The sequence below is a fragment of the Mobula hypostoma genome, chromosome 16 (genome assembly GCF_963921235.1).
Source record: "Mobula hypostoma chromosome 16, sMobHyp1.1, whole genome shotgun sequence".
Lineage (NCBI taxonomy): Eukaryota > Metazoa > Chordata > Chondrichthyes > Myliobatiformes > Myliobatidae > Mobula > Mobula hypostoma.
This window is the reverse complement of record NC_086112.1, coordinates 10,976,794-11,003,707: the sequence shown is the minus strand read 5'-3', so window position 1 is coordinate 11,003,707 and position 26,914 is coordinate 10,976,794. Positions and strand designations below refer to the sequence as shown.

General features: G+C 41.0%; 1 protein-coding gene across 3 annotated transcripts in view; it reads right to left on the bottom strand.

Moving 5' to 3' along the window:
• LOC134357219 (EGF-like repeat and discoidin I-like domain-containing protein 3) overlaps window positions 1-26,914 on the bottom strand; it is a 294,825-nt gene that overhangs the window by 141,224 nt on the left and 126,687 nt on the right. For all 3 annotated transcript variants that reach the window (XM_063068512.1, XM_063068511.1, XM_063068510.1), the window contains one exon: window positions 6,534-6,715. In XM_063068512.1, the coding sequence (XP_062924582.1) occupies window positions 6,534-6,715 (182 nt within the window). The remainder of the gene's footprint in view (window positions 1-6,533; window positions 6,716-26,914) is intronic.

The following is a 26,914-nucleotide window of genomic DNA, read 5'->3' as shown; positions in this document are numbered from 1 at the left end:
ATGGCAGCCGTGGGAGAGGAAGGAATGTTGTGCTGAATAGGAAAACAGAATTACATGCACCTTATTGCTTTGAAATATTTAAACAGTGTTGGCACATACATGAAAAGAAACATCAGCTTGAAGCACTGAACCTGAATTACTGCCCCTAAGCTCATTGTTACTGGAACACAATCTCATGTCAAAATCAGCATACCATAATGCATCACCAGGGAGTCTGCTACAACCATCTTGACCCAGCTGTCATCAAATACATTTTCTCCATAATCTAATTGCTTAATAAACAATCTCTGTTACATATACAGCTGCCAAGTCTTCAAACAGCCAACTCTAAAATGGACAGTTTGAGAACTTAGTTCTGTGACGTTCATGTTTCCAAAATAATTTGCTTCACGATTATTAAATGTAATAAGCACCAATATACACCCAGTGGCCACTTTATTAGGTACACCTGTACACCTACTTGTTAATGCAGATACAGTATCTAATCAGCCAATCATGTATCAGCAACTCAATGCATGCAAGCATACAGACCTGGTCATGCGAGTCATTTCTTGTTCAGACCAAACATCAGTATGGCGAAGAAATGTGATCTAAGTGACTTTAACAGTGGAATAATTGTTGATGCCATAAGGGATGATTTGAGTATCTCAGAAGCTGCTAATTTTCTGAGATTTTCAGTCTCTAGTCTTCACAGAGAATAGTACGAAAAACAAAAAAAAAATCATCCACTGAGTGACAGTTCTGTGAGCAAAAATGTATTGTTAATGAGAGAGGTCAGAGGAGAATGGCCAGACTGGTTCGTCAGGAAGGTGACAGTAACTCAAATTACCACGCCCTACAGCAGTGGTGTGCAGAAGAGCATCTCTGAACACACAACATATCAAACCTTGAAGTGGATGGATTACAGCAATAGAAGACTCAGTGACCACTTTATTGGTAAAGGGGGTACGCAATAAAGTGGCTACTTCTTGTATATATATCCCAATGTATTTGCTTGACAAACATGCTTCTTTTAATAAACTGAAACTAATTTTCCTTATTAGGGAGACAGAGAGGGATAGTAAATCAACCATGATTGAATGACTAAATGATGGGGGGCGGGGAGGGGTTGGATAGGCTAGGACTTTCTCCTTAGAGCAGAAGACACATACGTGGACACGTGGACATACAGGGGTCCATCAGATTTGTGAACACTGGAAGGACCTATTCCACACTGTATTGCTAAATAAAAAAATTAAGATAACCTCTGGACACTCCTACTGATCGAGAACCCAACATATCGATGCAGCCTTAAGGAATGTGTGTCAGTGTTTCTATCTTCCTAGGAGGTTAAGAATGTTCAGCATGTCACCAAACACTTGAGTGAACTTCTACAGGTGTGCTGTTGAGAGAGCCGAGAACCTATCAGCCTCCGCTGTAAGTACAAGGGTAATTGTTTTGAAGATAATTCATCAGCATAAAGAAAATATCACACCTTCTGAATTCGCTGTTTTTGCTTGGGGTAATTGTGTTGCACGGAAGCAAAAAGTGGAAAAGGCAAATGTTTGAATCCTCACTCATCCTCATACAGCTGGAGTGGCAATAGCCCTTAACAGGGTGTGGCGTTCTCTGTAGAGTGGAGAAACCCACCGGAATTCTTGCAATTAGACAGCATTCAGAGCAGCTTGGAGGGCTGGCCACAAGGTGAGGAGGACTGGGCAGAAGGTGAACAATTAAACACGACTTCGCTGAGATTCTCATTCAGGGAAGGACAAGTTGTGCATAGTAACAAGATATTCAGTGCATTTACTCCAGAGGATTGTCAGCAAAGCCGAAGGAAAATGGGGAAAATTACAACCAGAACTACAAATTCTGCAATTAAATAAAATACATTCCCTGTCAGATGAGAGGACATGTACAACAATGAGGAGTTGGAAAAATTGGATTTTTTTGCTGGAGCGGTGGAGGCTGAGAGGAGATCGGATAGAGATTTATAAGATTATGAGAGGCACAGATAGAGTGGAGAGTATCTGTTTCCCAGGGTTGAAATGTCTAATACCAGATGGCATGCAATTAAGGTGAGAGGGGGTAAGTTCAAAAAAGATGTGAAGAACAAGTTTATTTTACACAGAGAGTGGTGGGTGCCTGAAATGAGCTGCCTGGGGTGCTGGCCGAGGGTGGTACATTAGTGAGGGAAGTGGAAGGTTATGGACATTTTGTAGGCAGAAGGGATTAGTTTAGTTGGCTATTTGAGTAGTATTTATTGGGTTCAGGACAACATCGTGGGCTGAAGGACCTTTTCCTGTGCTGTACCGTTCCATGCTCTGTCTTCACACTCTGTTCATAGTTTTACCTTATACTGTCTCAATACACATTATAATCAAATGAATGACGTGCATTCAATTTTTTTACTGCATCTCAATACATGTGATACAAAGAGGAAATTTACTATTTAGTTCTTGAACCAACCTGCACAACTCTAATTGTTATTCAGTATAAGACCATAAGACCATAAGATATCATCATCATCAGGTGCTGTGCCCAGTTTGAGCTTTGACTGCCATGGGCCACACATTCCTGTTTTGGGTCAAGTGGACTGTACCTCTTCCTAGAGATGCTGCCTGGCTGGCTGCGTTCACCAGCAACTTTGATGTGTGTTGCCTGAATTTCCAGCATCTGCAGAATTCCTCATGTTTTTGGATCAATTCATTGTTATTCATTTCCAGTTCTCTGGCTGCTGTGTCCAGCATCATTTGTCTTTGTCTTCCTCTTGCTTTCTTCCCTTCAATCTTTCCCATAATTACCGTGTATTCTAACTCCTCTTTCCTAATCACTAGATATAGGAGCAGAATTAAACCATTTGGCTCATTGATTCTGCTCCACCATTTCATCCTGGCCTATAGATTCCTTTCTTCCGCTTCTTTTCCTTCTTGAAGAGTGGAGTGACATATGCAATTTTCCAGTCTTCCTGAACCATTCCAGAATCAAGTGATTCTTGACAGATTATTCCACAATCTCTTCAGCCTATGGGGTGTATACCATCCTTTAGCCAAGTTTCAGAGATGGCCACAACGTCATATTTGTCAATCTGTAGCTGAATTTCAAGATCGTCCATTTTATTCCTTATGCTGCATGCATTCAGAAATAACACTTTCAATCCATTATTTGTTGCTTTCTGTTTTAGAAAGGAGGAAGACAAAAAAAAGGAATTTATGGACAAGTTAGCTTAACCTCAGTGGTTGGGAGAATGTTGGAGTCCATTATTAGGGATAAGGTTTCAGGGTACGTGGGGACTAATGATAAAATAAGTCAGAGTCAGCTTGGTTTGTAAAGGGAAATCTTGCCTGACAAATTTGTTACAATTCTTCAAGGAAGTAACAAACAGGGTGGACAAAGGAGAGGCGGTGGATGTCATTTATTTAGATTTTCAGAAGGCATTTGATAAGGTGCCTCACATGAGGCTGCTCAACAAGATAAAATCCTTTGGTGTTACAGGAAATATACTAGCATGGATAGAGCAATGGCTGACAGGCAGTAGGCAGTGAGTGGAAATAAAAGGGGCCTTTTCTGGTTGGCTGCCAGTGACTAGTGGTGTTCCTCAGGGGTCAGTATTGGGGCCGCTACTTTTCACATTGTTTGTCAATGATTTAGATAATGGATTTGACGGCTTTCTGGCAAAGTTTGTGGATAATTCGAAGAGGTAGGTAGTGCTGAGGAAGCAATGCGATTGCAACAGGACTTAGACAAATTGGAAGACTGGGCAAAAAAGTGGCAGATGGAATACAGTGTTGGGAAATGTACAATAATGCATTTCAGTAAAAGGAACTATTATCTAAATGGGGAGAAAATTCAAACATCAGAGCTGCAAAGGGACTTAGGAATCCTTGTGCAAGACTCCCAGAATGTTAATTCGCAGGTTGAGTCTGTGGTAAAGAAGACAAATGCAATGTTGGCATTTATTTCAAGGGGAATAGAAAATAAAAACAAGGAGATAATGCTGAACCTTTATAAGACACTGTCAGGCTGCACTTGGAGTATCGTCAACAGTTTTGGGCTCCAGATCTCAGAAAGGATGTATTATCATTGGAGAGAGTCCAGAGGAGGTTCATGAGGATTATTCCAGGAATGAAGGTATCAACGTATGAGGAGTGTTTGGCAGTCTTGGACCTGTACTCACTGGAATTTCCTTCTGGAGGAAAACACACAGAGGATGCAGAGGAGGATCACAAAGTCGAGGAAAGAGGACTGGGTCGAGACAACAGAGACTTATGGAGAAGAGGAGTTCGGTGGGTAATAAAATGGACGATTTCACGGCGCTAGCCAGGTGTCAGAGAACAGTTTGGGAGTGCAGTGTTATATATTTCACTGGAACAGGGCTGCATGAGGACATATCCGATCAAAACTTCTCCATAGATAGTGGCTTCCAGACTGTTCCGGCTGACCAGAAGTGCACTGAGAGCGGTAAGCATAAAGGAGTTGGGTGCTTACTGTTCTGGCTAACAACAGATGGTGCAATCCGGGTCATATTACGATCGAGGAACATGTTTGTAGATCGGACATTGAACTTTTTACTGTTGGACTTCGGCCACATTCCACCGAGATACAACACTGGGCGGCACGGGAGGTCGTTCCTGCCTGTGGCCATCGAACTTGCAGCTCCTCCCGTGGAGGGTCAGACACCCTGAGCCAATAGACTGGTCCTGGACTTATTCTCCATCTGGCATAGTTTGCTTTTTGTTGTTTGATTGTTTGTGGTTTTTGTATTGCTATAGTTACGCTCTATTCTTGGTTGGTCCGGCTGTAACGAAACCCAATTTCCCTTGGGATCAATAAAGTATATCTATCTACCTATCTAATTTAGAAGAATGCGGGGGAATCTTATTGAAACCTACTGAATGATAAAAGGACTAGATATGGTGGATGCGTAGAGAATGTTTCCTTTGGTAGGGATATCCAGAACTAGAGGGCACAGCCTCAAAATTGACTGGCGGCCTTTTAGAACAGATGTAAGGAGAAATATTTTTAGCCAAAGAGTGGTGAATCTGTGTGAATGCTCTGCCATAGACTATGGTTGAGGCCATGTCCATGGGTACATTTAAAGCAGAAGTTGATAGATTCTTGATTGGTTGGGGCATCAAGGGATATGGTGAGAGGGAAGGTGTATGGGGTTAAATGGGATGCACAATCGGCCATGATGAAATGGCAGATTGTCGAAGAGCTGAATGTCTAATGCTGCACCTATGTCTTATGGTCATATGGTCTCATAGCTAGAGGATGCTGTCCAAGTTGCATGCCATCTTGGACAATGTCTCCCATCCACTACATAATGTACTGTTTGGGCACAGGAGTACATTCAGCCAGAGACTCATTCCACCGAGATGCAACACAGAGCATCATAGGAAGTCATTCCTGCCTGTGGCCATCAAACTTTACAACCTTACAACTCCTTCCTTGGAGGGTCAGACACCCTGAGCCAATAGGCTGGTCCTGGACTTATTTCCTGGCATAATTTCCATATTACTATTTAACTATTTATGGTTTTATTACTATTTAATTATTTAAGGTGCAACTGTAACAAAAACCAATTTCTCCCGGGATCAATAAAGTATGACTATGACTATGACTAGAAGGTGATTGGTGAAGCCTGATGGGTGGGAAAAATGAAGGCCTGGAGAAGAAGGAACCTAAGAGGAGAGTGGACCATAGGAGAAAGGGAAGGGGGAGGAGACAGGCTGGTGAGAAGAGGTAAGACTATGTTGATCAGTTTGCATTATAATGGACACCTTCTTGTTATTGTGTTTTTTCTTTTACACCAATAATTAGTTCTGTGAATGTTGCATCTCTGATGCTGCATGCCTGCAGTGTTGCTACAAGTAAATTTTCCATTTCACCCGGGCTTGTATCTACTTGTGGACCTGACAATGAACTTGACTTGATTTGTCTTGATCTTTACTTGAATATCATACAATGTGGGTGTTAAAAAGGGTAAATGATTTGATGATAGACCATCAGCCTGAAATTGTAACTCTGCTTCTCTGGCTGGTTGCATCATGATCTGGCCGGGTACAGCAACTGAATGCACAAGAACGTAAGAAGCTGCTAGACAGTATTTAGGTTACACACACAAAATGTTGGAGGAACTCAGTATGTCAGGTACCATCTATGATGTCGACCATGTGGACAAGACCCTTCCTCAGGAACTGCCCGACCTGCTGAGTTCCTGCAGCATTTTTGAGTGTGTTGCTCTGGATTTCCAGCATCTGCAAATTCTCTTGTGTAGAGAGTAGGGGACCCTGCACAATACATCTCAGAAAAGATTTCACCCCCTGAGTATTTCCAGCTGTTTCCATCTTCCAAACTTTACAAAACAAAAAGGACACAGATATGCATATATCAATTTATAAGTTCAACGACTAGCTTCTAATTTTATACTCCCTTAAAAATACATTATACAAATTATTATTTCTGTTTCACATTTTGCCATCATCAGCTATCAGGAAAAAAAATTGTGAATTCTGTTTTAGTCTCTGTTTCTTTGTACACCCATCTGTTACCTGAATCCATGGCCATCTGTCATTTTCTGCCGCCGTCCAGGCATTTACCAGTCCCTTTTTATTCAGTCTGGCATAGTATGGGTACCACTTCTGTAAGCCAAACAGGGCACGATGTGTCGAGGATGCTGAAATCTGCTGATTCGATATTATCCCTCCCTCCATCCCCAGTGGGCCTGAGCACTCTGTGGGGGAAATAAAAGTAGGGAAATCTCTTGTTAGAAATAGGCATACACAACACTTGAGTTCAAAGGGTGAAAAATCGAAAAGTCATTCTGCTTTCACACCTGAAGGCTTCTTACACATAGTAAAGCTTGACTTTAAAAGCAATTCCCCTTTCATCAATAAACTTTTTTCAAAGTATGAACTCATTGATATTTTCCACCTGTCTTACTTTTTCACTGAGCCCCTTACCTTTTCCACCTATCACCTCGCAGCTTCTTACAGCATCTCCCACCCCCAGCACCCCTCACCTGGTCTCAGATATCATCTGCCAACTTGTGTTTCTCCCTCTCCATTACCTTCTTATTCCATTTTCTGCCCCCTTGCTTTATAGCCCTGATGAAGGTTCTCAGCCTGAAACATCAACTGTTTATTCCTCTCCATAGATGCTGCCTGACCTGCTGAGTTTTGCAGCATTTTGTGTGTGTTTCTCTGTATTTCCAGCATCTGCAGAATCTCTTCTGTTTAACATTGTCCTAATCTATCATTTCATGTGCTCAACCAGGACAATCTGTAACTGCACCACACTTAGGCACGAAGTAACTGCCCAGATACCAATCAATATTCGGTACTATATTATCAAATACATTTTATGTAATGGCAGGACAGTACTCCCTATCTCTGAAATGAAACCCATTAACATTCTGAGGAATTGAGGCATTCAAGGCTCCATGCCCCCATTCCAACAACTTTCTACAGCCACACCATCCAGTGTGGTCTGTTGGGCTGCACCATTGTGCAGCATGGAAGATGCAAAAATTGGACTGCAAGACCCTACAGAGGATAGTAAAAACCACCAAGAGGATCACCTGGCTCTCCCTCCCTCCTTATTTGTGGCATTTACCAGGAGTATTCCATATGAAGGGCCCAAAGCATTGTTGAGGATCTCCACCACCTATCCCACAATCTCTTTGACCCACTACCATCAGGAAGCAGGTACTGGAGCATCAGGACTAGGACTGCCAGACTGGGTAACAGCTTCTTCCTGCAGGCTGTGTTACCGATGAATACCATGACACCTCATCACTGGGACAGCGCGCTGTTAACTGTACTGTTTGCTGTCTTCCTGTGCTGCGCACCACATATACTTTGAATTATATTTTACTATTTCTGGTCATATTTAGTTTTATGTGCTGTGTGATATGTTTCGTTGGTGCACTGTGGTCAGGAGGAACATTGTCTGATTTGGCTGTATATATGTATGTGTATGTTTGGGTATAAAATCAGAAAACAATAAACTTGAACTTGAACGTCAACTACTTTATAGTTAATGCAACCGAATTATCAAGTTTGAGATATTAATTTTCTGTAATATTCCGATCCTTAAAGTTGAGTGCAAATCAAAGTAAATTTTTCATCGAAGTATGTATAATTTACCATATCTCACCTTGAGATTCACTTTCTTGTAGGCACTTACAGGAAAATAAAGGGGTCTAATTTTTTTTTTAGCCCTTAACTCCGAGTGGAGTCATTGGGATGCCGTCATGATGGCCTTTTTTTCAGCAGGCTTTCTTATTTTTACGAGGCCGAGTCGCTAGCTCGACGCTCAACCCAGCACGGATGGAAAGTGTGCAAGGGGGCCAGCTGGACTCGAACTCAGGAGCCTTCGCTCTGAAGTCTGGCGCTGATGCCACTACGCCACCAGCCGGCTAAGGGGGTACAATAGGATTTATGAAAACCTGCAGTACACATAAACCAAGACAGATAAACAACCAATGTGCAAAAGAAGCCAAATGGTGCAAATAAAAATGAAAATCACTAATGCTGAGAACATGAATTGAAAGTGAGTCAAGTTTCTGCTTGTACTTTGTGGCATCTTTGGAAGACTTTCTAATTTATGTTCAGTTTTTGATAGTTGATTTTAAGATACATATCACTCCGTGTCGATTCATTTCACTTAATCTGTTCACCGATGCTTTGCAATTTGTAACAGCAGCTATATTTGTTGTTTTTTCATACATTCTGACTATAAAGCTATATCGCTGGTGTCATGATCTAGTAATGTTTATTTGCCTCAAGATAATATATTTGTTCTGGTTCATTATTCAGAATCTATTTGCTTTCAGATTTTAATAAATTTTAGTTCCGTTTCTACTCAACCTTTATTGCACGTCAGATTTTCTTTATTGAAGTTCATTTCATATTTGTAAAGTCATAGAATATAAAATGCTACACTACAGTTCAGGCCCTTTGGCCCATAATGATATGCCACCCTTATAACCTACTCCAAGGTCAATCCAACCCTTCTCTCCCACACAGCCCTTCATTTTCCTATCTTCCACATGCCTATCTAGGAGTCTCTTAAATGCCCTTAATGTATCTGTCTCTACAACCACCCTTGCCAGAACGTTCTACACACCCAGTGTATAAAGAACTACCCCTGACATCCCTCCCATACTTTCTGCTAATCATCTTAAAATTATGCCCCCTCATATTATCCATTTCCACTCAGGGAAAAGGAATTGGCTGTGCTCTCTATCTATGCCTCTTATCATAATGTACACCAATATCAAGTCACGTTTCTTCCTTCTTCACACCAAAGAGAAAAGCCCTAGCTTACTCAAACTATCCTCACAAGACATTCTCTCTAATCCAGGCAGCATCCTGGTAAATCTCCTCTGGACCCTCTCTAAAGCTTCCACATCCTTCCTATAATGAGGTGACCAGAACTGAACACAATGTGTGACCTAAACCAGGGTTTTATAGAGCTGCAACATTTCCTCATAGATCTTTTGCTTAGTCAGAATTTTAAAGTGCAAAGTTCAAAATAAATTTATTATCAAATCATATAGATGTCTCCATATACAACCCTGAGATTCCTTTTTTTTTGTGGACATTTATGGTAAATACAAGGAGCACAACAGAATCAAAGAAAGACTACACACAACGGGGCGGACAAAATAAGATGTGGAAACAAAAGACAAACTGCAAATAAATAAAGGAAGAGTAAAAAAGAAGAAACAATCATAATAAATAAATAAACCATAAATATTGAAAACATGAGATGAAGAGTCATTGAAGGTGAGTCCAGCTCAGTAGGAACCATCCAGTGATGGGGTGAGTGAAGCTGAGTGAAGTTATCCTCTTTGGTTCAAGAACCTGATGATTGAGGACTAATAACTGTTTTAAGCAGATCTACTCTTTCACACTCAATCGTAATCCATAATGGAAACACAACAATCCTGTTTCGGTTTAACCCACTCTGTTTGGTTTGCACCTAATACCTGTTTTATTACACAAAGGATTTTAGTTTGTTTGTGAGCATCATACTGGGTGGCATAGCCCGACTGGGTGGATTAGTTCCATTGCCCTCTCTCATCAGATTCCTTCTTCTTTGCCCCTTTACCTCTTCCACCTATCACCTCCCAGTTTCTTTCTCTAGCTTCTGAAGGCATTAGGTCCAAACCCAAAGGCATCTTAAGGCCGAGGAGTACAGGAGAACGATATTTCTAAATGGCCACATGGTAGTGTAACCCTATTACAGTGAGTGTGGTCCCGGTTCAATGCTTGCCATTGCCTCTCAGGAATTTGTACATTCTCCCTATGACTGTGTGGGTTTCTTCCCACATTTCAAAGGTTAATTGATCACATGGGTGGAATTGGGCTGCATGGGCTTATTGGGTCAGAAGGGCCTGTTCCCGTGCTGTATCTCTCTCTCTCTCTCTTTCTAAATCAGTAGCCCCACAAGGAGTGACTAGGATGTCTTCTAGTCATAACCAGTTCAGCTAAACCCTGGGAAACCTGCACAGTAGTGAACGTTACATAGCATTCAGATGCAGGCCCTTCAGCCCTTCTAATCCATGCCAATCTCTCTGCCAACCCAGCTGCTTCAAATTAGATATTAGCTTTATTTGTCACAATTATACTTGTACTAAAACCTACAGTGAAATGCATCGTTGGCATCAAATCAAATCAGCAAGGATTGTGCTGGGCATCTTGTAAGTCTTGTCATGCACCTGGCGTCAGCATAGCATGTCCACAATTTACAAACCCTAACCTTACCTCTTTTTGAAATGTGGGAGGAAAGCAGGATTTCTGGAGGAAATCCCCATGCAGTCACGGGGAGAACAGATAAACTGCTTACAGACAGCATTGGGAATTGAACCTTGATCTTATAGCTGGCACCAACTGGAAAAGACTGTGCCTCCCCCTCCCATTTCTTGTGTTTGCCCCATATCTCTCTAAGCCACGCCCCTCCATGAAATTATCCAAGTGCTTCTTCATTGATAGCATTGTGTCTGCCTCGGTCACTCGTTCCATATACTCACTGCCTTCTGTATTAGGCCCTTAACATTATCAGTGGTCCCTCCCATCTGTCCATCAATCTCTTTGACCCCCTACAATAAGGTAGGAGGTACTGTAGCATTAGGACAAAAATTGTCAGGATGGAAAACAGCTTCTTCGCCCCAGGCCATAAGACTACACGTTGCCACCAGCCAGGTCTCACAATGCATGGAGCACCAGTAGCATTATACTGTTCACTTTTAACTTGTATCGAATATGCACCTCATTATTTTTGAATTTATTTGTGATAATTACTTTGTGTTATGTGTATGAGTTATATGTACAGTACTGTGCTCCTTGGTCTGGAGGAACATTGTTTCGTTTAGCTGTATACATATGTACGGTTGAGTGACAATAAGCTTGAACTTGAACTACACTAAGTTGTCCCTCAGGTGCCTTTTAAATATTCCTAAATCGATGCTCCCTAATGTTGCTCTCACCTACCATGGGGTAAACACTGTTACATTGCACTCCTAATTCTAGTTTGGTAAGGAGGGAAACATTTGTAAAAAGTAAAATATTTGTACATGATGTTGGCCAGAAAGAACGGTAATCAGTGAACGTGAATGGAGGTAGCCTTCTTGTGAGACTGTCCTTGCATCTGCCATTCTGAGAATTGATTCTTGCTCTGGGATAACTTAATCAGGGCATTTGAATACGGACACACAGAGATCCTAGAAATGATCTGCTACCAAACCTGAGAGCATTCTCAGATAAGTTGTTCATTGTGTAAAAAGGCAGGCTCAAGGATGCAAATACAAGAAAATATGTGGATGCTGGAAATCCGAGCAACACACACAAAATGCTGGACGATCTCTGCAGGCCAGGCAGCATCTATGGAAAAAAGTAAACCGTTGACGTTTTGGGCTGGAGACCCTTCATCAGGACTGATGAAGAAACAACCTGTGTTCTCATTAGGCTCAGTGTCTGGGTGACTCAGTTTGACTTGTTTGAACCCTTCAGGGTTGAATAGAAAAAATAAGTCACTTCAGACTCCAAGTTGAAAGAGAAAGCCATAATACAACACTGCTTGCAGCCCTGGGTTACATCCAATGAGAAATGACACAGGTCAGTCAGATGACCTTGAGCCAACCAAACTGAAACATCAGAGATATGATCTGATAAGGGAAGGAATAAAACAAAAGATTTTGGGAGCACAGACAGCAACAACTCTCCGGAGACCAATCCTGATGTGGAGGACCCCACATCAGACATGTGGAGCTCACAAGGAATGCCCAGCCAGCATAGATTCTTCTTCCCGGGTATCACCTTTCTATTCTTTGACTTTTCGTGGAGGGTCAGTGCATCCTAATAGATATGAAGGCAGGTTGTGTACATTCACATGCTTGTTAACACAACCAATAAGTGTATTTGTCAGTAAATATCGATTCTCTCTGTGCCTTACTAAGGGGAAATCCTTGTAATAATGTAAAAAGTTAAGTATGAGGGTGGTATATTTGTGATCCATCTTCTATAATTACATTTGCAGCTCCATCTACTACACTTTCCAACCCATTACATAGATATGGAAATACATCAAAAACACACACAAAATGCTGGAGGAACTCAGCAGGTCAGGCAGAATCTGTACAAGGGAATAAGCAGTCAATGTTTTGGTCCAAGACTCTTCATTAAGAGTCCTGCATTTATGAGGAATAAATACTGAGACATTGACTGCGCAAGTTATTAGTGGAGAAACCATGTTTAAAAGGTAGCAAATAAAATTATTCATTTAAGACAGTGATAATTAGCAGAAAAATTAAGGAATTTATTTTAATAGACAGATCAAGGTTATAGGTAATTACATTAGCAAATTGACTAAATTAGAATTAATGGTATTGAGTATAGGATCACAATCTGGGCAGTTTCAATTGCTGAGCAGTGATTGGGTGTCAACAGTTAGAAACATGAGGATTAAGTTCTTTTTCACTGAAAAATAATTTGGACATAAATGCATTTTATCAGCATGCCGATAAATGTTTTAAGTGTATTTGTATTTGGGCTATGGAAGGAAGAAAGAAAAGGGGGAAGAGCACCAGAGGGGGAGGTGATGGACAGGCAAGGAGATAAGGTGAGAAAGGGAAAAAGGGATGAGGAATGGTGGGGGGGGTCATTACTGCAAGTTCAAGAACGCGATGTTCACATCATCAGGTTGGAGGCTTTACTTTGCCTTTGCTCTTATGCTCCCATTCTGAACACATTTAGAATATTTCAGGTACTGCATAAACAATTTAAAGACCCAAAGTATTTATTCGAAAACTTTGCATTGTCTTTGCAGGAAACAGTTTGCCTATTAAAATGTTTAAAGTCTGAATAACTGCATAGATATCTTCTATAGGCATTCACAGCAGTGCATGGTCTCACCATTCCTATGGCAACACAGCAGCCATGATACTGTTAAGTGGCTAAATTATGCAAAACAAATCTGGCGAACAAGCCCCAAACTTTAAACACTTCCAGATAGATGTGACTTTAACCTTCTTTCTGTTTTCCAGCATTTCCCTCTCTTGTTAATGAAAGCAATAGCTAAACAAACGTAACTTGAGAGCCTAATGCATGTCCTGTGAAATTCCCTGCCAGTCCTATGCAGATCCACTCATGGTTTTACACCAACCACGTCCAACAAGAATGGAAAATATGTTGGTGTTGATAAATAAATGCTCCCCTTCACCATGTCAGTTGAAAAATAAATTGAAAATACAAATACAAATATGAAATGAAAAATACTGAATATTACACATATTTCAGACAGCTTGATTGTTTGATATTCACCTTTGTTTCAAAGTTCAAAGCGAACTTATTATCAAACTACATACTATATGTCATTGTATACTATCCTGAGATTTATTTTCTTGTGGGCATTCACAGTAATACAAAGAAACAGAATAGAATCAATGAAAAACAGCACAGTACAGGACGGGCAAATGACTAATGTGCAAAAGACAACAGACTGTGCAAAAAGAAAAAAACGCAATAAATATTGAAAGCATGAGATGAAGAGTCCCTGAAAGTGAGTTCATAACTTGTGAGAATATTTCAGTGATGAGGCGAGTAAAGTCGAATGAAATTATTTCTTCTGATTCAAGAGCCTGATGGTTGAAGGATAATAACAGCTTCTGAACCTGGTTGTGTCAGTCCTGAGGCTCCTGTACCTTCTTCCTGATCGCAGCAGGGAGAAGAGAGCATGGCTTGGATGGTGAGGGTCCTCAGAAGGATAAAAAGTTTTGGTATGTCCCTGTTAACCCTTACAATTTTTTGTTGCTGCACTATAGAATACATTCTATCTGGATGCATAACGGCTTGGTATGGAAATTGCTCTGCATGTGACTGCAAGAAACTGCAAAGAGTTATGGACACAGCTCAGCTTATCATGGAAACCACCCTCCTCTCACTACCTCAGTGAAACAGTCAGCATAATCCTAGATCCCATCCACTCTGGATATTGTCTTTTCTACCTTCATCCATTGAGCAGAAGATACAAAAGCCTTAAAGCACAGACCACCACGGTCAAGGACAGCATCTACCCCACTGTTAGCAGACTATTAAATTGTTCCAAGTTCAATAAAATGGATTTGTGACCTCATAATCTATCTCATAATGATCTTGCATCTTATCGTTTACCTACAGTGTACTCTATAGCTGATACACTTTATTGTACATTGATATCATTTGACCTTGTTCTAATTCAGTGCACTGTGTAATGATCGGATCCGTATTTGATTCATAGGCTGAATCAAAGGTGGTGATGAACCAGCATATAGGAGAGAGAGGTGCCACAACAACAACCTCTCTCTCAATGTCAGCAACATCAAGGAGCTGATTATTGACTTAATGAGGAGGAAGCCAGCGGTCCATGAGCCAGTTCTCATCGGAGGATTGGAGGTGGAGAGGGTCAGCAACTTTAAATAACTTATTATTATTTCAGAATACCTGTCCTTGGCTCAACACACAAGTGCAATTATGAAGAAAGCACAGCAATGCCTCTACTTCCTTAGGAGTTTGCAAAGACTCTGCATTACAGACTTCTATAGATGTGCAGAGGAATGTATATTGACTGGTTGCATTACAGCCAGGTATGGAAACACCAATGCCATTGAAAGGAAGATCCTACAAAAGTTATTGGATATCACAGGTCCATCATAGTTAAAGCCCTCCCCCTACTGAGCACATCTACAGAAAGCATTCCCTCAGGAAAGCAGCATCCACCACCCGGTTCTCCCACCACACAGAGCATGGTCTCATCTCGCTGCTGCAATCAGGAAGAGGACTCACCCCACCAGGTTCAGGAACAATTATTACCTCTCAACCATCAGGCTCTCAAACCAAAAGGGATAACTTCACTCAACTTTACTTGTCCCATCACTGAAATGTTCCCACGACCTATGGATTCACTTTCAAGGGCTCTTCATCTCATGCTCTCAATATTTATTGCTTATTTATTTATTTTATATTTTTCTTTTTGTATTTGCACGGTTTGTTCCCTATTGCACACTAGTTGAATGCCCAAGTTTATGCATTGATATAGTATGGATTTATTGAGTATGCCTGCAAGGAAATGAAAGTCAGGGTTGTATCTGCTGACATATATGTACTTTGATAATAAATTTATTTTGAACTTTTGAAATTTGAACGGGATGCAAGTCGAATTTTCACTGGATTTTGGGACGTGAAAATAATAAACCAATTCCAACTACAATAGGTTCGTTCAGTGAAGCAATTTTGTTTAAATGGACTAGGAATAGACACATTGTGATGGCTGCTGTGTGTTATAAAGAGATTAGTTGAATGAGAAAGGCACAAATACTGTAAAAGCGAGAGGAACTCTATCATCTCACCTCACTGAATTCCTGCAACAGATTGCTCCTTCTTTCAGATTCCAGCATCTGCAGTCTATCATGTCTCCACATATACTCAAGTTCAAGTTCAAGTTTAATTATCATTTAACCATGAACAGGAATACAGCCAAATGAAACAGTGTTCCTCTGAGGCCAAGTCGCAACACACAGTGTATTTAATTACAATAGCAGAAAAATGTACAGTTACAACAGAAAGTTAGAAAAAACAATAATATAGCCCAAGTCCCAGAGTGTCATGGCCTGTAGATTGATGGTGTGTGGACATTGTCCTGGAGCTATATTTCTGCAAGAACAAGTTGCAGCACTTCCTATTTCTGTGCAATTGCAGCCACGGACGAAGGCAATCCAGCTTGTCTTCCACCGAGCAAACACTGGAGGGCAGCACCAACAAGTATGGCCAGCCCCCAACCCAACCCCAACTGGATCTCTTACTAACTCTTCCTTCAGTTAGTCCTGACGAAGGGTCTTGGCCTGAAACGTCGACTGTACCTCTTCCTAGAGTTGCTGCCTGGCCTGCTGCGTTCACCAGCAACTTTGATGTGTGTTGCTTGAGTTTTCAGTATCTGCAGAATTCCTGTTGTTGGAGGTTACTCTGCAAGGAGCAGGGAATTGAGACCAACTTTGCATTCTCTCCTGAACTACAGAATTCTTGAACCACAGTGTTCTGGAGCTGGAACATAAATGGCTGCTGATCCAAAACTATCCGTCTGGATGCTTAGAATTACTCAATTATTTCTCAGCAGGAATTATGCGGCTAGTTTATACTCCAATGCTGGTAACCATCACCATTTCAATGATTGATGATTAAATATCTTATCTCAGCACATCACTCAATACCTTATGTTCAACTTTATTCAAGATAAAGATTAACTTTATTTGTCACATGTACATCAAAAAATTGAAACATACAGTGAAATACATTGTTTGCGTCGAGGCACAGCCTGCAATTGTTGCCATACTTCACATGCCAACAAAGCAAGAGCACAACTTACTTACACCAACTCGGAATTGGTATTGGTTTGCAGGTGGCAGATGGAGATACATCTCTACCCTAGGAGATATAAGGGACTTCTTCCCTCCGCTAGCCTGCAGGTCAACGTTGGGCAAGGTGTAGCACCTGCTTAGGGTAAGGATCACATGAAGTCATGGAAGCAGCTGATGAAAAGATGTATGAGCAGCTGGTGCATATCACAAGAAAAGCTGTGCTGGCTTTGGAGAGGGTTCAGAGGAGCTTCACAAGAGTGATTACGGGAATGAGAGAGTTATCAGATGAGGAACATTTGATGGCTCTTGGTCCTGTACTCGCTGGAACTTAGAAGGATGAGGGGGGATCTCATGGAAACCTTTCAAATGTTGAAAGGCCTAGACAGAGTAGATGTGGAAAGGATGTTTCCCATGGTGGGGAAGTTCATGACAAGAAGGCACAGCCTCAAGATAGAGGGGCATCCATTTAAGACAGAGGTGCAGAGAATTTTTTTTTGCCAGAGGTTGGTGAATTTGTGGAATTCGTTACCACAGGCAGCTGTAGAGGCCTGGTTGTTGGGTGTACTTAAGGCGGAGATTGATAGGTTCTTGATTGGTCATGGCATCAAAGGTTATGGGGAGTGGGGCTGAGGAGGAGAAAAAATAATTAGCCATTTTTGAATGGTGGAGCAGACTTGATGGGCCAAGTTGCCTAATTCTGCTCCTATGTCTTATGGTCTTGTGGTCCTTGGTCCTGGTTATGTGACCACTTACGGCAGGCAGACAATCTCTATTGATAATGGCTGGGATCACTCATCTTGTAAAGACACTACAGAGAAGAAGGCAATGGCAAACCACTTCTGTAGAAAAATTTGCCAAGAACAATCATGGTGAAAGACCATGATCGTCTATGGCATGCGACAAGGCACATAATGATTAGGATGATTGGATTATTATTGTCACATGTACCTAGATACAGTGCAAAGTTTGTCTTGCATACTGTTCATACAGATCAAATCATTGCACGGAGTATTGAGCTATAATAAGGCAAAAAATATAACAGTGCAGAGTAAAGTGTAGCAGCTACTGATTGAGCGCATTGTAGGTAAAAGCTAAAGTGCTGGATCATAACAAGGTAAGCTGTAGGATCAAGAGTCTATCTTATTGTAAAAGAGGTCTGATAACTCTGATTGCAAATGCTGGTGCTGTAAGGCATCATGCCTTCATGAGCCTTCCTCACCATTTTTCAGCTAACACTACTGTCCCTTGTGTCTTTAACTCTCTTGGTCTTCATGTGTTTTCTTTGTTCTCTCCACCTCTTCCTCTTCTCCATCATTTCCTTCTTCTGATTAAAAATAATTTTTATTGCAGGTCTCTAGCATCTGGCAATTCTTCATTCTTCGATCATTTCTGTGATTAATATTTGATCTGAAGAAGGTGTGACATCTTGACTAAAATAGCTGAACACATGTCTTCAATAGCCATGGTGATTCTGGAATACCTACATCTGTCATTACATATTTCTTCAACATGTTCAGAAATGGCTCCTGCTACAAACATTATTCAACTTAAACTCAAACATTTCTGACCTTTCCTGCAATTTATTCAAAATATTGCTATCTCATACTTGTTCATCTGTCTTGACAGTCAGAATGAGAATCAGGTTTAATATCACCGGCAAGAGAAAATCTGCATCTGCTGGAAATCTAAGTAATACACACAAAATACTGGAGGTCCTGATGCAGGGTCTTGGCCCAAAACATCAACTGTTTACCCTTTTCCATAGATGTAGCCTGGCCTGCTGTGTTCCTCCAGCATTTTGTGAGCATTCCCTAAATATCACCAACATATATCATGAAATTTGTTAATTTTTCAGCAGCAGTACAAAGCAGTGCATGATAAGTATTTTAAAAACTGGATTACAGTAAGGATATATGGATATTAAATAGTTAAATTAAGATAAATAGTGCAAAAACAGAAGTTTAAAATAAAGTAGTGAGGTAGTGTTCATGGAGTCAATGTCAATTTAGAAATCAGATGGCAGAGGGGAAGAAGTTGTTCCTGAATCACTGAGTGTGTGCCTTCAGGCTTCTGTACCTCCTTCTTGATGGTAACAATGAGAAGAGGGCATGTCCTGGCTGGTGGGGGTCCTTGATGATGGAAGCTGCTTTTCTGAGGCACCATTCCTTGATGATATCTTGGATACTACAGAGGCTAGTACCCATGATGGAGCTGAGGAATTTTATGACTCTCTGCAGCTCACTTTGATCCTGTGCCGCAGAACTCACCTCCCCACCCCCGCCATACCAGAAGGTGATGCATCAGTAACGGTGGTGTCTCAATTTTTCATTCGTCTGAATGGCTTCATTTTGTTTCTTCTCACCTGGTGTTTGCTTTAACTAAAACCTCTCCATTTTTTCCTCGAGCTAAGCCAGACCAAACGTTAATCCTGTTTGAAGACTCTGACACATCAGGGATGAGATATATAGTAGAATGTGTCATTATGCTATTTTGTACGTCAGAAGTCAGCCAAACGTTGAATCATTGTGAAACTGGAACAACTTTGCTTCTTTAAAACTTCCTTCAAAATACTGTATGTACAAACTTTTCAGCTTCACTGTTAGACACAGGGTGATTTCGAGAATCTAGGATCAAGGATCAACTTTATTCACCACATATATTTACATGTATTAGGAATTTGCTGTGGTGTGTTGGTGCATCTTACAGCTAAAAAAAATTCAATAATATAAAGAATAGAGATTTATATAAAATAATGTTAGAAATACAGACATGGAATAAAATGAGCATAAATAGCAGTTCAAGTTCCACTTCAAGTTTATTGTCATCTGACTGTACAAATTTAATGAAACAATGTTCCTCCAGACCACGATGCACCCATAATACATGTATCACACACGGCACATAAAACAAAATATTAGCACAAATAAGTTAATAAAGTATCATATAAAATGTATGTGAAATGCACAGGTGGGTAAACATCTCTCACTGTCCTAGTGAGAGACCTCGGTGGTGGCAGGGTATTCATTAGTCTCACAGTCTGAGGGAAGAAGCTGTTACCCAGTCTGGCAGTCCTAGTCCTGATGCTCCTGTACCTTCTTCCTGATGGTAGTGGGTCAAAGAGATTGTGGGGGGGGGGGGCGTGGGGGGTGGTAGGGATCCTCAGCAATGCTTCGGGTCCTTCGTATACAACGCTCCTGGTAAATGTCACAAATAGGGGGTTGGGGGAGCCCGGTGATCCTCTTGGCAGTATTTACAACCCCCTGTAGGGTCTTGCAGTCTGATGCCTTGCAGCTTCCGTACCACACAACGACACAGTCGGACAGGACACTCTCCATGGTGCTCATGTAGAGAGTTGTTAGAATGGGGCTGGGGAGACTTGCACACCTCAGTCTCCTCAGAAAGTGTAGCCACTGCTGTGCCTTCTTGACCAGTGAAGTGGTGTTGTCAGTCCAGGTCGGATTGTCCATTATTTACAATGTAAACGGCACTATCAAAAGTAGTTTAAAGTGGCTAAAGTGAAGTAATAGATTAAAAGTTAAAGTCTGTCCTGAGCCTTATAGGCTCATTAGGCTCATCAGGCCAGTGCCGATTGAGATTACGAGACTTCCCTCCAGATGGGACGCCAATCTATCACGAGGTTAACCCCCAGCATTTTTGCCGGTACCCATTTTCAGTTGGGTGGACTGGAGCAGTGTGTGGTTAAGTGCCTTGCTCAAGGACACAACACGCTGCCTCGGCTGTGGCTCAACCTCACGACCTTCAGATCGCTAGTCCAACACCTTAACCACTTGGCCACACACCACAGTAATAGATTAGGGTGTGGGCTAACTAGAATGAATGAAGAATTAATATATGTTTAATGCCACAGTATCTCATGAAGCATTCAAAGAAATATTTTAATGGTACTAGCATTGTCAAATGATTAACTTAAAGAAACTTTGCACCACATACCAGATGGTTAAGCTGCAAAATGGTCACTGATTTGAAACTCCAACACAGCTTGACATTCTGACACTTCTGCAGAGCCACCAGATTAGTAAGTGTGAAAGAGGATTCCGAGCCACTCCCGCACTTCAGTGCTTAATCTTTCTGCACCTTCAACGTGATCTTCTATTACAGGGAGGTTACCTGACACAAATAATTCCACCAGGAAATCGGCATCCATGAACAAGGACCCTCACCATTCAGGCCAAGCTCTCTCCTCACTTCTACCCACAGGCAGCAAGTACAGGAGCATAAAGTCCCACACCTCCGGATTCAAGAACAGTTACTACCCTTCAGGCTACGGAACAAGTGTGACCCCTCCAACCACTGAGCACATTTACATGAAATATGCCGTAGAAAAGCAGCGTCCATCATCAAAGATCCTCACCACCCACCCATGTTCTTTCCTCGCTGCTGCCATCAGGTAGACGATACTATAGCCTCAGGACTCACACCACAGTTACTATCCCTTAACCATCAGGCTCTTGAATAAAAGGAGATAGCTACACTCATTTAAGGATTCTGTTATATTAGTATTTCCTGCTCATTATTTATTGTTATTTATTGATATCTCCATTTGCACAGTTTGTTTACAGCTTACAGTTCCTGATGTTTACAGTTACTGTTCTGTAGATTGGCTAAGTATGCCCACAGGAAAAAAGTCTCAGGGTTGTATGTGGTGACATGTATGTACTCTGATAATCAATTTTACTTTGAACTTTGCAGTGTGGATAACTAGAATTAATGATTTCTATTATTACCCTAACATACAACCATCTCAACATTATTACCCCTCAACCATCAGGCTCTTGAACCAAAGTGGATAACTTCACTCAACTTTACTTGTCCCATCATTGAAATATTCCCACAACCTATGGACTCACCTTCAAGGACTCTTCATCTCATTTTCTCCCTATTTATTGCTAATTTATTTATTTTTATTATTATATTTTTCCTTGTATATTTGGACAGTTTGTTATCATTTGCTCACTGGTTGATGCCCAAGTTGGTGCAGTCTTTCATTGATTCTATTATGGTTATTATTCTATTATTGATTTCTTGAGTATGCCCGCAAGAAAATGAATCTCAGGGTTATATATGGTGACACATATGTACTTTGATAATAAACTTTGAATTGGTTCCACATCCTATGGACTCACTTTTAAAGTCTCTACAACTCATGTTCTCAGTATTACTTATTTATTTGTCTGCTTGTTTATTTATTTGTTGGTCTTTTGTATTTACACATTGTCAACACAAAATACTCTGCAGATACTGGGGTCAAAGCAACACTCACAACACGCTGGAGGAACTCAGCAGGTCGGGCAGCATCCGTGGAAAAGATCGGTCGACGTTTCGGGCCGGAACCCTTCGTCAGGACTGAAGAGGGAAGGGGCAGAGGCCCTATAAAGAAAGTGGGGTGAGGGTGGGAAGGAGAAGGCTGGTAGGTTTCAGGTGAAAAACCAGTAGGGGGAAAGATAAAGGGGTCGGGGAGAGGAAGCAGGGAGGTGATAGGCAGGAAAGGTGTAGAAGGAATAGGGGAAAACACAATGCGTAGTAGAAGGAGGCGGAACCATGAGGGAGGAGATAGGCAGCTGGGGGAGGGGGCAGAGTGAAATAGGGATAGAGGAAGGGAGGGGGAAGGAATTACCGGAAGTTGGAGAATTCTATGTTCATACCAAGGGGCTGGAAACTACCTAGACGGTATATGAGGAGCAACACTTGTATTTCTCTGCTCTACTAGGAATGCCTGCAAGACAATGAATCTCAGGGTTGTATGTGGTGACATATATATACATTGATAATAATTTTACTTTGAACTTTGAACCTTTTGCAAACATGCCGTGGATAGCATTTTTACTTAATTGAGTGCCCCAAGGCGGCTGATGTAGCTTGTGTATGTTTGAGCTGCCTTTGAAGATAGAGAATTAAAGGCTTGCTTTCTCACAGGTCATTGGAGAATTGAAACACAGTGAAATGCATCATTTTGCATCAACAACAAACACAGTCCAAGGACATCCCAGGGGAAGCCTGTCAATGTCGCCGTGTTACCGGCGCCAACATTGCATGCTTGCAACTTTCTAACCCTAGCCTTAACTCACACTCCTTTGGGATGTGGGAGGGAACATGGTCACAGGGAGAATGTACAAACTACTGACAGACAATGGCAGGAAAAGAACCTGTTTCCCTACCAGAATCAGAATCAGGTTTGTTATCATCAGCATGTGTCATGAAATTTGTTAACTTAGCAGCAGCAGTTCAATGCAATACATAATATAGAAGAAGAAAAAACAAAATAAAATAATAATAATAAATAAGTAAGTAAATCAATTGCAGTATACATATATTGAATAGATACCAAATGATGAGACTGATCCCAGGTTTTATTTCTTCTCGAATGCAGAGATGGTTGTGGATGCTTAGAGAGGATGGCTACTAAGTGATAATCTGGTGCAAAAAAATTCATCTTCACTGTTGATCCATGTTGATAATCAAGACCAGCCTTACTGACAGTTGTAGTGCATTTGAGTTCCAATGATAATAATTTGTGGAACACAGCAGAAATTCAGAACCAGGACATGTACAAAGTTCAACGTTCAAAGGATATTTATTATCAAAGTTTGTATATGTCAACAGATACTACCTTGAGAATCATTTTCTTGCAGGTGTTTACAGTAGAATAGAGAAATACAGTAGAGTCAATGAAAAATACACACAAAGACTGACAAAAACATCAATGTGTAAAAGAAGACACACTGGGCAATAAATAATACTGAGAATATGACCTGTAGAGTCCTCTTGGTCACTTTGATCTCCATGATATGACATATATGGCGGCTGTTGGTGTGATCAAGTCAGTTACTAAGAAAGAAATGTTTATAAGAGCTATCAAGTCCACCAGTAAAGTAATAAACAAGAAGCGAACATCACCACTTGCAAAGTTCAAAGTAAATCTACTATCAAAATACTACCCTGAGATTCATTTGGGGATTCACAGTAAATACAAGAAACACAATAAAATATCACACCAGCAGGACAGACAAACAACCAAGGTGGAAAATAAACAAACAGTGCAAATACAAAAATAATAATAGTATGAATTATAACAATAATAAATAATCTATAAATATCAAGAACGTGAAATGAAGGGTCCTTGAAAGTGAGTCCAAAGTTTGTGGGAATAGTTCAGTGATGGGGCAAGTGAAATTGAGTGAAACAATCCCCTCTGGTTCAAGATCCTGATGGTTGAGGGGTAATGCTAAAAGCTTTTTGAAGTATATGAAGGGTAAAAGAAAATTCAGGGTAGATATAGGACCAATAGAAAATGATGCTGGAAATATTGTAATGAGAGACGCAGAGACAGTAGAGGAGCTGAAAGTGTATTTTGCATCAGTTTTCACAGTGGAAGACAACTGCCGTATACCAGACATTCAAGAGTGTCAGGGAAGTGAAGCATATGCAGTGAAAATTATAACTGAGAAGGTGCTCAGGAAGCTTAATCGTCTGACGGTGGATAAATCTCCTGGACCTGATGGAATGCACCCTTGGGTTCTGAAGAAAATAGCTGGAGAGACTGCAAAAGCATTACTCATGATCTTTCAAGAATCAATAGATTCTGGCATTGTACTGGATGACTGGAAAATCGCAAATGTTACTCCGCTATTTAAGAAGGGTAGGAGACAGCAAAAAGGAACCTATAGACCTGTTAGCCTGACGTCGGTGGTTGGGAAGTTGTTGGAATCGATTGTTAGGGACGAGATTACGGAGTGCCTCTGCGGGCACATGACAAGATAGGGGAAAGCCAGCATGGTTTCCAGAAAGAAAAATCCCACCTGACTAACCTACTGCAATTTTTTGAGGAAATTACAAGCAGGGTAGACAAAGCAGATGCAGTAGATGTGGTGTACTTGGATTTTCAGAAGGCTTTTGCCAAGGTGCTGCACATGAGGCTACTTAGCAAGATAAGAGCAGGGAAGTTGCGTGGGTGGAACATTGGCAGAAAACAGAGACTGGGAACAAAGTGAAACTATTCTGGCTGGCTGCCAGTTACCAGTGGAGTTCCACAGGGTTCGGTGTTGGGACCACTGCTTTTTATGATGTATATCAATGATTTGGATTATGGGATTAATGGATTTGTGGCTAAGTTTACCAATGATACAAAGATAGGTGGAGGGGCGGGTAGTGTTGAGGAAGCAGAGAGACTTAGATAGTTTAGGGGAATGGGCAAAGAAGTGGCAAGTGAGTCCAATGTTGGACAGTGTATGGTCATGCACTTTGGTTGAAGAAATAAACGGGCAGACTATTATTTAGATGGGCAGAGAATTCAAAATGCAGAGATGCAAAGGGACTTGGGAATCCTTGTTCAAGTTACCCTAAAGGTTAACCTCCAGGTTGAGTTGGTGGTGAAGGCACTGAATGCAATGTTGGCATTCAATTCTAGAGGTATAGAACATAAGAGCAGGATATGATGTTGAGGCTCTATAAGGTACTCGTGAGACCACATTTGGAGTCTCGGGTGCAATTTGTTGTCACGAGCAGCTACGGAGGCCAAGAAATTGGGTGCATTTAAGGCAGAGATAGATAGGTTCTTGATTAGCCAGGTCATCAAAGGGTATGGGGAGAAGGCAGGGGAGTGGGGATGACTGGAAGAACTGAATCATAGTCATACTTTATTAATCCCGGGGGGGGGGGGGTTAATAATTAATAAATAATTAATAAATCAGCCCATGATTGAATGGTGGAGCAGACTCAATGGGCTGAATAGTCTACTTCTGTTCCTATATCTTATGGTCTTATATCAAATTTCTTCAAACTTCTGAGGACTATCACCGTCCAGGCCATACTCCCTTCTTACTGCTGCCTTCAGGAAGCAGGTATAAGAGCCTCAGACACTACACCATAAAGTTTAGGAACACTTCTCACCCTTGAACCACCAAGCTTTTAAACCAGAAGGGATAACTTCACTTGCCCCATCACTGAACTGTACCCACAAACTATAGACTCACTTTCAAGGACTCATCATATCATGTTCTTTGGATTTATCGCTTATTTATTGATTGATTATTATTATTTCATTGCTTTCATTCTTTTTGTATTTGCGCAGATTGTTGTCTTTTGCACACTGATTGTCTACCTTGTTGGTGCCATCCTTTGTTGACCCTATTATGACTATTGTACTTATAGAGTCTGACCGCTAGAAAATGAATCTCAGGGTTGTATATGGTGACAGATATGTACCTTGATGATAAATTTACTTTGAATTTTGAACTATGTGCTACCTCAGTGCATTGCTGTAATTATTTGATCTGTACGAATGGTATGCCAGACCAGTACATGAGACAATAATAAACCAATTTACCAAATTAACCCAACACTCCCACTTCACTTTTTATAATGCTGTTTACATTGAAAATACATGCTGGTATATACATACTTCTGCACATTATTACTGTTAAATGTTTATTTAGTTGCATGTCGCACCAACACACCAACTGTAAATTCCTAATACATGTAGAGGTATATGGTAAATAAAGTTGATTCTTCATCCATCACTTCTATTTCCGGATGATTGGGAAATTCTTAAGGAGCAACAGAACTTAACTAAAAAGGCAATACGGGGAGAAAAAATGAGGTTTGAACGCAAGCTAGCTAGGAATATAAAGGAGGATAGCAAAAGTTTTTTTTAGGTATGTGAAGAGAAGGAAGATAATTAAGAACAATGTTGGCCCTTGAAGAATGAATTGGGAGAAATTGTTATTGGAATCAGAGAAATGGCAGACGAATTTAATAAGTACTTTGGATCTGTCTTCACTACGGAAGACACAAGCAATCTCCCAGGGTAACAGAGGAACTGAAACAGATTGACATTAGGAAGGAAACGGTGATGAGTAGACTGATGGGATTGAAGGCTAACAAGTTCCCAGGTCCAGATGGTCTGCATCCTAGGGTACTAAAGGAGGTGGCTCTGGAAATTGCGGATGCATTGGTGATCATTTTCCAATGTTCCTTAGATTCAGGATCAGTTCCTGAGGATTGGCGAATGGCTAATGTTAT